Raw genomic sequence first — 12,867 nt, 5'->3', positions numbered from 1 at the left:
CAGATTCTTGAGTCTTGACAAGTTGATGATGTTGGAACTTTCGTTTGGTGCTGTTCGAGTGAGATTTACAAAGATGACAGCCTTCTTACCCCTTCATTTGAAAATATGTTTGTCATTTTCTAAGATCACAATGCGTCATGCCACAGAGCTAAAACTGTTAAAACATTCCTTGGAGAAAGACTCATCCAGTCAATGGCATGGCTTGCAAATAGCTCAGATCTCAATACTATTGAAACCCTGTGGTGGAAATGGAAAATAATGGTCCACAGCAAGGCTCCGACCTGCAAGGATGATCTGGGAACTGCAATCAAAGAGAGTTGGCACCAAATTGATGAAGAATACTCATCAAGTCCATGCCTCAGAGACTGCAAGCTGTCATAAAAGCCAGAGGTGGTGCTACTATATACTAGAGATGTGTTTTGATTGTTATTTCTTTGTTTGTTTCTCATGATTCTATATTTTATTCCTCAGAATGGAGTGATTCCATATATATTTCCCTGCACTTGATCTATAAAAGTAACATTTACTGACAGCCACAATGTTTTTATTCATTTCTTTTAGTGTTTTTGAGTGCTAAAGAGTTGCACTTTTGAACTAATTCATTATTTTTTCCAAGCTTTTTATCGGAGTTTGTTCTACATGATAAAATGTCTGACTAAGTGCTCAGCCGAGACTGGTGATTCCATACTTTTTGCTAGGGGTTGTAATAATAAAACTGGATTGGATGCAGTCATAGAAATTCATTGGATCTAGCATCTAGCATCTACTTTGCTTTATATCTATGTACGCCTGTCCTCGATAATGAGGTATGACATAGGCGCGTCGGATTTGTTCCCGGAAATGTTAAATCCACACACTAGCAAAAATGACTGAAAAACAGACGTCCTTGAAAAGCTTTTTTTCAGGGAAAACGCCACCTGACAAGCCAGAAGAAGTTCCTACTACCTCGAAGAAAACTTCTTTTAACAGACAATAACAGGAATCCCACCCAAAATATGGGTTTGTCACAACAGGTGACTCTCAGGCGCCAAGTCCACTCAGCATAACACTGTATGTGGCCAAAAGCTAGCAAACAAGACAATGAGACCTTCAAAGCTGCTTTGGCACATACAGACTAAACATCAATGCACTGAGAGCTAACTGTATTTCTAAAGCCAAGAAACCTTTTTTTATGCCTGTGACCAAGGATATTTGCAGTCAAGTTTTAGGAGAGGCCGCTGTCAAAAAAGTTTGATTCAGCGTATGGTGAATTACATTTTCCCTGCACTTAACGTTCGTTTTTAGCCCCGTCATGCCTTTTATATTTGCTGTAATTTCCTGCACACATTTCTGGTCCATAAAAAAAAAAAAAAAGTCCACGGACGGGAACCACTAGCACTGAAAGTAAACAGTATGTGTGTTAAATAATCAGTCGTTAACACGCGTCTGATATAAATCTAGTGTCAAAAAATGTTCTTTAGATAAAGTCATCTCAATTCATCTCTCGCCATTCCCTCAATTGGGTTGATCCTAAAAAATGACAATGTAATTTCTGCTCCATTTATTTCCCATGCCATGGCCAAGCGTTCTAATTCACTGGTCGAGCCCTCACAGACTGCCCTCCCTCTCCTCCCATGCTGAGCCAATATTGTGCTTAAATCTCATGCTCCGATTGTCCTGGACCAATCTTGTATAGTACAATTAGATAGACCACGTAATTATAATGGCACCCTGTGTCTACACACCCTTTGAACTGCTCAAATGTTTATAGCGGAAGAGGACCAGATATAAAACAACCCCCATCTCCTGAGATATATACCATATATGTAGGTACAGTATACTGTATTTGCGCATGTGTGTACAGTACACCATATATGTATGTATACAGTGAATATACAGTATTTGACCACTAATACATGTGAGTAATCACAATTTAAAAAATTTGACAACCCTTACATATTTACTTGCTGTTCAAAAAAGCACAATACAAACTTTGCCTCTATATTCCTGTTCTAATGAAAACACAGATGTAACAAACCTTGATGGTTTGGCAAATTGTGGTTGGTTGATTGCTGGAAGCCCTGCCCAATGAGGTTTGCTTGTCTATGATTGGTGGACCGATCGATGTTGTCCTGCTGATAGAAACAAAAATACGGACAACAAGGCAAAGTCAGATCAAAAGGAATGCAATTAAGAATGCCAGACATGCTTTTTCAACAAAAAATAAAATATTCTACAATTTACCAAGTCATTGAACAAAAACATTAAAGCTGTAGTTAGAAAAGTAAAGTCAGCCTTTTTGCTAATGGAAGTAGTTACTAATATTATGACTGAATTTGCAAAAGTGTAACGTCATTCACAATTTTATATTTTCTTGGTGGAAAAATTACAGCTATTCTCAAAGTTTCTGGCTTTTGTCTCTTAATATTATTGCAGTGTGCCCCTAATTCATCTTTGTGCTATTGATAGCATTGCATGGATTGCAGTTTTGCTAGTCTGCTCGATCAATTTACGCTAGCAAACCCAAATAGTATATACTGGTCCTTCTCAAAAAAATTTGCATATTGTGATGAAGTTCATTATTTTCTATAATGTACTGATAAACATTAGACTTTCATATATTTTAAATTCATTACACACAACTGAAGTAGTTCAAGCCTTTTATTGTTTTAATATTGATGATTTTGGCAAAAAGTCAAGAAAAAACAAAAATCCCTATCTCAAAAAATTAGCATATCATGAAAAGGTACTCTAAAGAAGCTACTAACCTAATCATCTGAATCAGCGAATTAACTCAAAACCCCTGCGAAAGATTCCTGAGGCTTTTAAAAACTCCCAGACTGGTTCATTACTCAAAACCGCAATCATGGGCACGACTGCCGACCTGACTGCTGTCCAGAAGGCCATCATTGACACCCTCAAGCAAGAGGCTAAGACACAGAAAGAAATGTCTGATCGAATAGGCTGTTCCCAGAGTGTTGTATCAAGGCACCTCAGTGGGATGTCTGTGGGATGAAAAAAGGGTGGCAGGAAACGCTGCAAAACCAGAAGAGGCGACAGCACCCTGAGAAAGATTGTGGAGAAGGGCCGATTCAGGACCTCGGGGGACCTGCAGAAACACTGGATTGAGTCTGGAGTAGAAACATCCAGAGCCACCGTACCGTGCACAGGCGTGTGTTGGAAATGGGCTACAGGTGCCGCATTCCCCAGGTCAAGCCACTTTTGAACCTGAAACGGTGGCAGAAGCGCCTGACCTGGGCTACAGAGAAGCAGCACTGGACTGTTGCTCAGTGGTCCAAAGTACTTTTTTCAGATGAAAGCAAATTTTTCATGTCATTTGGAAATCAAGGTACCGGGGTTTGGAGGAAGACTGGCGTGAACGAAATGCCAAAATGCCTGAAGTCCAGTGTCAAGTACCCACAGTCAGTGATGGTCTGGGGTGCCATGTCAGCTGCTGGTGTTGGTCTACTATGTTTTATCAAGGGCAGGCTCAATGCAGCTAGCTATCGGGAGATTTTGGAGCACTTTGTGCTTCCATCTGCTGAAAAGCTCTATGGAGATGAAGATTTCATTTTTCAGTACCGCCTGGCACCTGCTCACAGTGCCAAAACCACTGGTAAATGTTTACTGACCATGGCACCATGTGGTTCTCCCCAAGGTTTCTTTTTTCCCACTGGGTTTTTGGAGTTTTTCCTTGCGGCCATGGAGGGTCTAAGGATGCCTGCCCAGGACATGAACTCATCTCATTCATTTACTGTATCTGACTGTGTATCAAATTGACTCTTTAAAGCCCTCTGACACAACCTTGTTGTGATATAGGGCTATAGAAATAAAATAGAATTTAATTGAATTACTGTGCTCAATTGGCCTGCCAACTCTCCTGACCTGAACCCCATAGAGCAGCGGTCTCAAACCGACTCCACAAAGGGCCGCAGTGGGTCCTGGTTTTTGTTCCAACAGATCCAGCACAAACAGTTCAACCAATGAGGTTTCTACTAACATAAGCAGCACCTGATTGCAATCAACTGATTACACTTGTAAGAAACCAGATTGGTGAAAAGGTATTTGTCTCATTTGGTTGGAATGAAATCCAGTACCCCCTGCGGCCCTTTGAGGACCGGTTTGAGACCACTGCCATAGAGAATCTGTGGGATATTGTGAAGAGGACGTTGAGAGACACCAGACTCAACACTGTGGATGAGCTTAAGGCCGCTATCGAAGCATCCTGGGCCTCCATAACACCTCAGCAGTGCCACAGGCTGATTGCCTACATGCCCCGCCCCATTGAAGCAGTCATTTCTGAAAAAGGGTTCCCGACCAAATATTGAGTGCATAGCTGATATAAATGAAGGTTGACTTTTTTTGAAAAAACACAAAAAATACAAAAAATACTTTTTTGTATTGGTCGGATGAAATATGCTAATGTTTTGAGATGGGGATTTTTGTTTTTTCTTGACTTTTTTGCCAAAATCATCAATGTTAAAACAATAAAAGGCTTGAACTACTTCAGTTGTGTGTAAAGAAATCTAAAATATATACAAGTCTAATGTTTATGATCAGTACATTACAGAAAATAATGAACTTTATCACAATATGCAAATTTTTCCATAGTATCGTGTGGGTTTATCATAGCATCCATAGTAGGTGTGCCCAAGTCCGGTACTCGAGAGCCCCTATCCAACATGTTTTCCATGTCTCCCACCTCCAACACACCTGAATCAAATAATCAGGATCGTTATCAGGCTCCTGCGGAGCTTGCTGATGAGCTGATCGTTTGATTCAGGTGTGTTAAAGGAGGGAGACGTAGAAAACAAGCAGGATAGGGGCTATCGAGGACCGGACTTGGGCACCCCGATCTATAGTATATCAGCCACAAAATTTATGACTTGAGCACAGGGTGTATATAAACACATTACAACTGTATGACTAAGTATATACAGTACAGGCCAAAAGTTTGGACACACCTCATTAAATGCAACACAAATGAAGGTCCCAACCACATTGATATAGCAATAAATCCCACTAATTAACGCTCAAAAGGCATACCTGTGAAGTCAAAAACCATTTTTTCTCTTGAAGCTCATCAAGAGAATGACAAGAGTGTGCAAAAAGTAATCAGAGCAAAGGGTGGCTACTTTAAAGAAACTAGAATTGTATACATGTTTTTAGTTATTTCAAATTTTCTTGCTAAGTATATACAGTGGTACCTCTACATACGAATTTAATTCGTTCCAGGACCTTGTTTGTAAGTCGAAATGGTCGTATGTCGAGCAGGATTTTCCCATAGGAATACATTATAATTCCATTAATTCGTTCCAAAGCCTAAAAACATACACTAAATTCTTAATAAATACTGCTGGCACTGTTACAAATGGCAATTAAACATAGAAAAACAAATAAGTTATAAATAAATAAGTCAGAATAATATAATAATAAGAAGAATAATTAATAATTATTCCTGTAAATAATGTAACGAATTGGATTCTAATATGGCGGACACTTTTTACTGTCCCTGAACGCACCGCGAAGCTGACGTCATAGTGAGATAGGTCGGTGCGGTAGAGATAATACTTTCGTTTTCTTGAGAGCAGTCAACTGCTTAAGACAATGGGCGTTTTGTGTTGGATAAGTTCTTAAATAAATGATAAAAACGTGACGAAGCTGGCGATTTCCTTGGCAATGTTACCACAATAATAATTGTCACCTTAACTTATAAATAGTGGCGAACGGTGGTCGGAAGAGGACCATGGAGCTGTATTGTTGAGCCAGTTCAGGGACGCGCACCCCAAGCTCATATTTTTCTATAACTTGCATCTTCATTTCAAAGGTAAGCATTACTTTTTTCCTTGTTTCTCCAACTGTATCAACTTTTTTTGAAAACTGTGTTGATTTCTCACACAAGAAAATCCACCGTGCGTTCGTTTGCAGTGCTGTCATGTCGTCGTATTTCGAGCAACTCGTCGGGTGTAGAAACAAATGGCGGCTCAAATTTTACGTCGGATGTCGAAAAGATCGTGTGTCGAAGTGATCGTATGTAGAGGTACCACTGTAATTATATAAATGCTCTTTCATAGTGTTATTACTTTCAGTAAGAATTTACAATGTAAATAGTAATGAAAATAAGGAAAACGCATAAATGAGAAGGTGTGTCGAAACTTTTGGCCTGTACTTTATATCAACCTTAAACAGGAATGGGGTACTCAAAAAGGGATCATCCAAAATATGATGGAAAGAAAATAAATTACATCAGTCTGTCAGCCACTCCCACCCCTGTTTGTCAGCGCCACCTACTTATTTAAGGCTTTGTTGATGACTTACTCTTTTGCCAGTTTGACATTCATTCATTGAAGACGTTTACAACATTGAATTGAACCCTGTGAATCCCCCTCCTCCAACCAAAAGTCCTGCCAAATTAGTTTGCCTGTTCCTGCAGCTGTTTGCCCAGTCTTCTGCCTTTGACTACATTGGTTTTACTGTACCCGTGGCTGTTGGGAATTCTGCAACAAAGAAAACCATGTGAATTCCCCTTCCTGCTTTCTGTGAATTTTGGATCAAGATGGCAACAATGGAATGTGAGCATCCCTGACCTGATATGTGTGGTTTACTGAGCATTACATGACTTTGGCCCAAGACAAATTCTTCAAAGTCATACCATCTCGACTGTGAAGTTAACTGCTCCGTATCTGGGCATTGAAATGGTCTGCTAAAGTTGATATTCAAGTGATCATTAAAGTCGTTTCCCACTCTTCCGGTGTGCTGCTCTTAGGTTCAACACCACATCCGTCAGTACAATCTGGGTAGTCATGGACATAGAACACACCATCTCTTGGCTTAACCACTTTGAGAGGAATGAGGCTGTCCTGCAACAGCACGGAATGACGATAGGCGATGCCGAAGAAAAACAGTCAATTGACGTACAAGCAAAGGCAGTAATGACATTAACCACCAAGATGCAGCAGCTAACTGTTACTCTAACTCAAGATGTTCCGTCCCCTTCCTCAGCTCCACTAACTGCTCCATCCTCACTACTTGGAAATACTCCCAAGGCCAGTGTGGAGGAACTGAAGCATTATGTGGGGGACCCTGAGACTTGTGTTCCCTCGGTGACAAACTGCCCTTTTATATTTTAATTGAAACCCCACACTTTAGCCTCAGAGGATGCGAAGGTGGGCTTCATGATCAACCATTTGAAGGAGTGCGTCCCCTTCTGGGAAAACACCGAGTGGGAAAGGCGGGCTCCTCCCTGCACCCGGTATTTACTAAACATGCGGCAAGGGTATCAGACAGTGGCAGCCTTCGCCAGTGCCTTTCGCAACAAAGCCCGTCAGAGCAATCTCAATTCCTCAGTTCTCTGCTACAGTTTTCTCAACGCCCTAGCTGATTTCATTAAGAAGGAACTGCTTCTGCATGCTCTTCCAGTCACACTGGACGGGGTGATTGAATTGGCTATTAGGGTGGACCTACGCATCCAGGCTCGGAGACAGAAGCGGCATGGAATATTGGGCCGTCACTCTCGAGCACGCCTTCGCGGATCCTCCTTTGTCAATAGTTCCGCCGTTGCTGCAGTTTTGCCAGCAGGACGGCCTGAACCACTGAACTAAGCCGCACCAGCCTCAACTCGGAGAAGCGCAAGTGTCGCCGACAGGCCCGTCTTTGCCTCTGCTAAAGCCATTTTATCGCCCGCTGTCCAGTAAAAGACCTCTGGAGAACTGCTGACACCCCCCAAAAAAATGTTTTGTGTGAAGTCTACTCTGCTGATTAGTTTCTGTGCCCTTGCCACATTTACAGACTGTGGGACCAATGGCAGTCTTACAGTTGAGGGACTATTTGACATGATGTAGTTGGGTCAGGTTTCTCTCTTGTACTGTGCCAGATGGTCATTTTTAACCCTTGGATCACTCCTGACCACATGTTCATGTCAGACAACCAACATGAAACCATCCAATTTAATTTCTTGCAGGAATGTCATGTTGAGCCAAGTTAATTTACCCTAAGGGTTCAGAAATACAATTGACAGTAAAATAGTAAATAATATTGATATATAAAATACACAACTACATAACAGTAAATGAGTAAAAATATTATGATTTAAAATAAATGAGTAAAAATTATTATAAACAATCTGAAAATCATGCTATGTCTTTGTATCAATTAATATATATATACACATATATATGTGTGTGTGTGGTGCCTCAAAACCCGAAACAGAGTTTCAGTGTTTGTTGTAGCACATCAGCAGACAGTTCAACTGCTTGGCTAGAAGCAAAGGGTCATTAACATATGCAGACAATATAGCCCACACGTACAAATGAAAACTTCATGGCCCAAGGTGGCATACAGTGTAATCTCACTGTGTATTATTCATTACACAACTAGTATTGCATCTAGTCTGCAATGAAAGCCACACTAGTAGGCAAAGGTGTTTACTGTAACAATTTTTCACTAAACTGACCATAAAATCAAGTCATCACAAAGTTGTTTTTTCTTCATTCATTTATGGGCGACTTTTGACTATTTTGAACTCTAGGTCCATGCCAGTGTCTTATTTAGAAGCATACAATTCTGCTCGGAGGATTGCCATCGTGGAGGTCTGCATGAACATTGAACTCAACTTTAAGATACTTAAAATAAATAATCATGAATAGGGCTGCAGCTATTGATTATTTTAGAAGTCAATTAATCTATCCACTAGTTAATTCGAATAATCGAGTACCGTAATTTCCCGAATATAACGCACACTTTTTCCCCCCAAAATCAACTTGTAAAATCATGGTGCGCATTATAAACAGGTACATGGATGGAGACAGAAATAGATATATATTACATATATATATATATATATATATATATATATTACATATATATATATATATATATATAAACCGATTTTTTTTTTTATTGACACGGCCACGTAGTGTTGAAGAAACGTACGCGGCGACCCGTTGCCGACCATTACGGTACGTGACGTCACCATGTTGTTTCGGTAATACTTCACTCTGATTGGCCGAATGATTTCATCTGTGTTAAATTCTGCTTTTTTCACTCTTCATAAAGCACAGAATTTAGTTTCTTGAACTCATTTGAGTCAACGTTTATTGCAGCTCCGCAACTCTGACCATAACAATCGTGAGCACACAGACTTCCTGTGTCCGTCAACTATATCTGTCCCTCGGAAAACTCAAACCTAAATAACAATAGTTCCTATTGTTACTGTTGTGTTGACAGTGATGAGCTCGCACGGATTTCCGATTTACGTTATCACTTTCATTTTACTGTATCAATCCTTGGAAGAAACATTTATTTAACATGATGAAATGAGCAAGTTATACAGCAGCCTTTAAAAGAAAAGTCTCATCTGTTTTGTTTTCTCCTAGATTCTGGTAAGTTGAAGTTGTCAAATCATATTATTACCGTAAATATTGTCAGTTTATGGTAATGTTTTGAACTACCAATGTGCTATGCTTGTGCTGTGTTTCACCAGTCAGTAAAATGACATTTCTGTGTCCGTAAACGAGCTCTGTTTTCTTGTATTCTTCTATTTATTGGTGCTAAAATTAGGGTGCGCGTTATAAACTTGTACAATAATTTCCCCTAGATTTTACAAGTAAATTTGGGGTGCGCATTATACACGGGTGCGCCTTATATTCGGGAAATTACAGTAATCGAAATAGGAACATTTAATGCATTGCAGAATAAATATTAGGAGATGTAAAACAAAGGCTTGCTAAGATTACACTTTCATAAGAGCATTAAATGTGAATACAAAAATAAAATTCCTGAGTTTTTTCAAGCTATGCATAATTGCACTTTGATTAAAAATAAATGAAAATACCTGAGCTTAGCCTCAAACGGTATTAAAAAATACGAGGTTCCAAGTACAACAAGAGAACATTTGGCTTACTGGCATATCAAAAGTTCACTAGCTCAAATGCTATATAATGCTAACGATTTTTTAATACAATGCTTTTAACAAATTGTTCAAACACGTATTCCCACAAAAAAAAAGGCTAAATATACCTATAAACTAAATTACGAATGCATAAAAAAACATGAACTCAAACAAAAACTTACCTTATGTTGTTCTGAACAGGGAGCAGCTGGATTCAGCCATGTTAAATGAGTTATGTCATATTCACTGTTGCCACTAGAGGACAGTGTATCCACCCAAATCAATAAAATTAAATGCAAACTTTTAAAACAAGCAATTACAATGCCACTCTAATTAAACGAATACTCGAAGCAGCAAGATTGGGTTTGAAGCTTTTTTCTAATCTATTAATCGTTGCAGCACTAATCATTAATCATTTACTAAACCTCATTTTGTTGTTCTTTACTCTAGTTGACAATGAATAAACCGCTCCTTTAATGGTTAGAGTCAAACTGCTGCACAGTATGTTTCCCTGCAACTAATTAAGCATAATAGAATGTGGAAAAGCAACACATTCCACATAAAAGGCCATGACAAATATGCCAAAGCCTCAATCTACTGATTTTGAAACAGCACAAGACATCTTGACATGGCAGGCCTCACAGGCTTCTGAGGTGCCTGTCTCATATGAATGGTGCATGGAGGAGTAACACAATAAACATCAACTAAGGAAAAAGAAAATGTCGCCCTCAGCCTGGTTTGCCTCCAGCAATAAAGGTTCCTCAATGCAGGTCTTTTCATGGTGAGGATTGGACTGTAACACCCATCTTTGTACTCAACAAACAAGCGAGACAAGAAGGCATGATGAGCAACATCACCAAACAACCCAACCTTATCCAATCATTCGTCTCATGTTTGAGCTCTGTTGGTCAGACTGAAAGTGACATTTTGTATCATAATGAGAAGAGCATCATTGTGATGTAAAATCATAATGAAGTCAACACTGCATCACCCAATTTGCACAACCAAATAGTAGACCACCATTATCCACAAACACGGCCTGAAGGTTAGGCAACCAGACTGTGACTGATCCCTTACTCAGTCATCCAAGACGCCTTACATCAATGGTTTGGCGGTAGAGCACAAATTCTAAGCATGTGCATTCAGGTTATGGTGCAACTCCACAGAACAAAACTCGGGAATCTTTCACCCCATACCAGGGGTCGCGTTAACTGAATATTTTCCGTCGTTGACCGGTTTTTTAAAACGGTGAAGGAAAAAACTGAAGTGCGTCCGTCATTTTGACAGGTTGCAATTCACACCCCAGACCACAGGGTGGCGAGTGAGCATATTAATTAGCTATTGTCTCTCTTAATGCATGACGTCGTTGGCTATTCTGTCAGAATATTGTAACGTCACCGGGGTCTGGCGGCGGCACCGTGATTGACACATCAACGCGAGGTTCTTATTGGTGCACCCGGTGTGCCAGCGCGTCATCCAATTGGTGGACTAGATTGCCACCTGTGTATAGACCCCAATCACATGACGTCACAACTCCGCTCCCCTGACTGGAGCCGCCATATTGTGTGTCAGCTCGTCGTGTTTACACATTACCGCTACGTACATGCCTCCTATTACGGCCTGTTTTCTGCTCGTTAACATTAATAATCAAAATGGTGAAGGCGTGTTTGGCGGTTGGTTGCAGTAACAGAGAAGATAGACGGAGAGACTTGAAGTTCTACCGTATTCTGAGAGACCCGAAGAGGAGAGCGAGATGGACTGCTGTTATTCGACAAGAAATCTGGGCACCAAACGATCACCACAGACTATGTAGTAGTTATTTTATATCTGGTAAGATGCATTTAATATATATTTAGAAGATTTTGGGCTGACAGCCACAATTAAGATCATTGTGTGACGTTGGTGATTGGGGTCTATATAGTTGCCTCTTTTTCTTTGGGGGCGGAGTTGTTGTTTTGTTGGTGTTGCTGGCGGTAAGCAGAGTAAAAAGAGGGAGAAAAATACCACGACTTCCGTGTCTAATTTTTCGCCGCCAAGCAAGCATTACAATATTAATTAAAAATGAATGAAAACTAAATACTACTGAATATGTCATCATTATCATTTTAAAAATTTAAGTGACGGGTAAAAATAGATTATGACCGGATTTTTATGACCCTGTCAGTCAAAATGACAGACAACGAAAATGTCTAGCGCAACCTCTGCCCCATACACTAGTATTGATTGATTTTGTATATGGCAGAAGGAGGGAAGTAAATGAGACACAGACGAACACCCTATTTTTTAATGAATTGAAATTATATCTATAGTTTAGCATTATAATGTCGCTACAAAATAATTTAAGAAAACCATTCATAGTTTGAGTTTAGTGCTGCAATGATTAATCGAATAACTCGAATAATTCGATTAGAAAAAAAGATTCGAATTATATTTTGCTGCTTCGAGTATTTGTTTTATTAAAGTGGTGTTGTAATGGTGGTGTTTTGAAAGTGTTTACATTTAGTTTTATTGATTTGGGTGGATACATTGCCCTCTAGTGGCAACAGTGAATATGATGTAACTCATTTCACATGGCTGAATCCAGCTGTTCCCTGTTAAGAACAACATAAGCTTACATAAGTTTTTTTTTTTTTGGAGTTATTTTTTTTTAACGCGTTCGTAATTTAGTTTATAGGTATATTTAGCCGTTTTTGTGGGAATATACGTTTGAACCATTTGTAAAGAGCATTGTAAAAAAAAAAAAAAAAAAGTCAGCATTCTATAGCATTTAAGCTCGCGGACTATTGCTATGTAAGTTAGTAAATTTTTCTATTGTTGTACTTAGATCCTAATTTTTTTTTTTTTAAACACCGTTTGAGGCTCAGATCAAGTATTTTTAATTTTTAATTTTTTTTTTCCTTATCCGATTACTCGATTATTTGAACTAATTAGTTCATAGATTAATCGACTACTAAAATAATCGATAGGTACAGCCCTATTTCAGTATGAAAATATAAAGC

General features: G+C 39.3%; 1 protein-coding gene across 6 annotated transcripts in view; it reads right to left on the bottom strand.

The window, feature by feature from the left end:
- The window catches only part of LOC130915364 (growth factor receptor-bound protein 10-like), a 138,719-nt gene that overhangs the window by 87,685 nt on the left and 38,167 nt on the right, over positions 1-12,867 (bottom strand). For 4 of the 6 annotated variants that reach the window (XM_057835327.1, XM_057835328.1, XM_057835323.1 and 1 more), the window contains exon 3: positions 2,018-2,114. The exons of 1 other annotated variant lie outside the window; for it this stretch is intronic. In XM_057835327.1, the coding sequence (XP_057691310.1) occupies positions 2,018-2,114 (97 nt within the window). The remainder of the gene's footprint in view (positions 1-2,017; positions 2,115-12,867) is intronic. One more of the 6 variants, XM_057835324.1, reaches the window with a different exon arrangement.

This window comes from Corythoichthys intestinalis, chromosome 4 (assembly GCF_030265065.1).
Source record: "Corythoichthys intestinalis isolate RoL2023-P3 chromosome 4, ASM3026506v1, whole genome shotgun sequence".
Lineage (NCBI taxonomy): Eukaryota > Metazoa > Chordata > Actinopteri > Syngnathiformes > Syngnathidae > Corythoichthys > Corythoichthys intestinalis.
The sequence above is the reverse complement of the archived record's forward strand: the minus strand, read 5'-3'. Positions and strand labels throughout refer to the sequence as shown.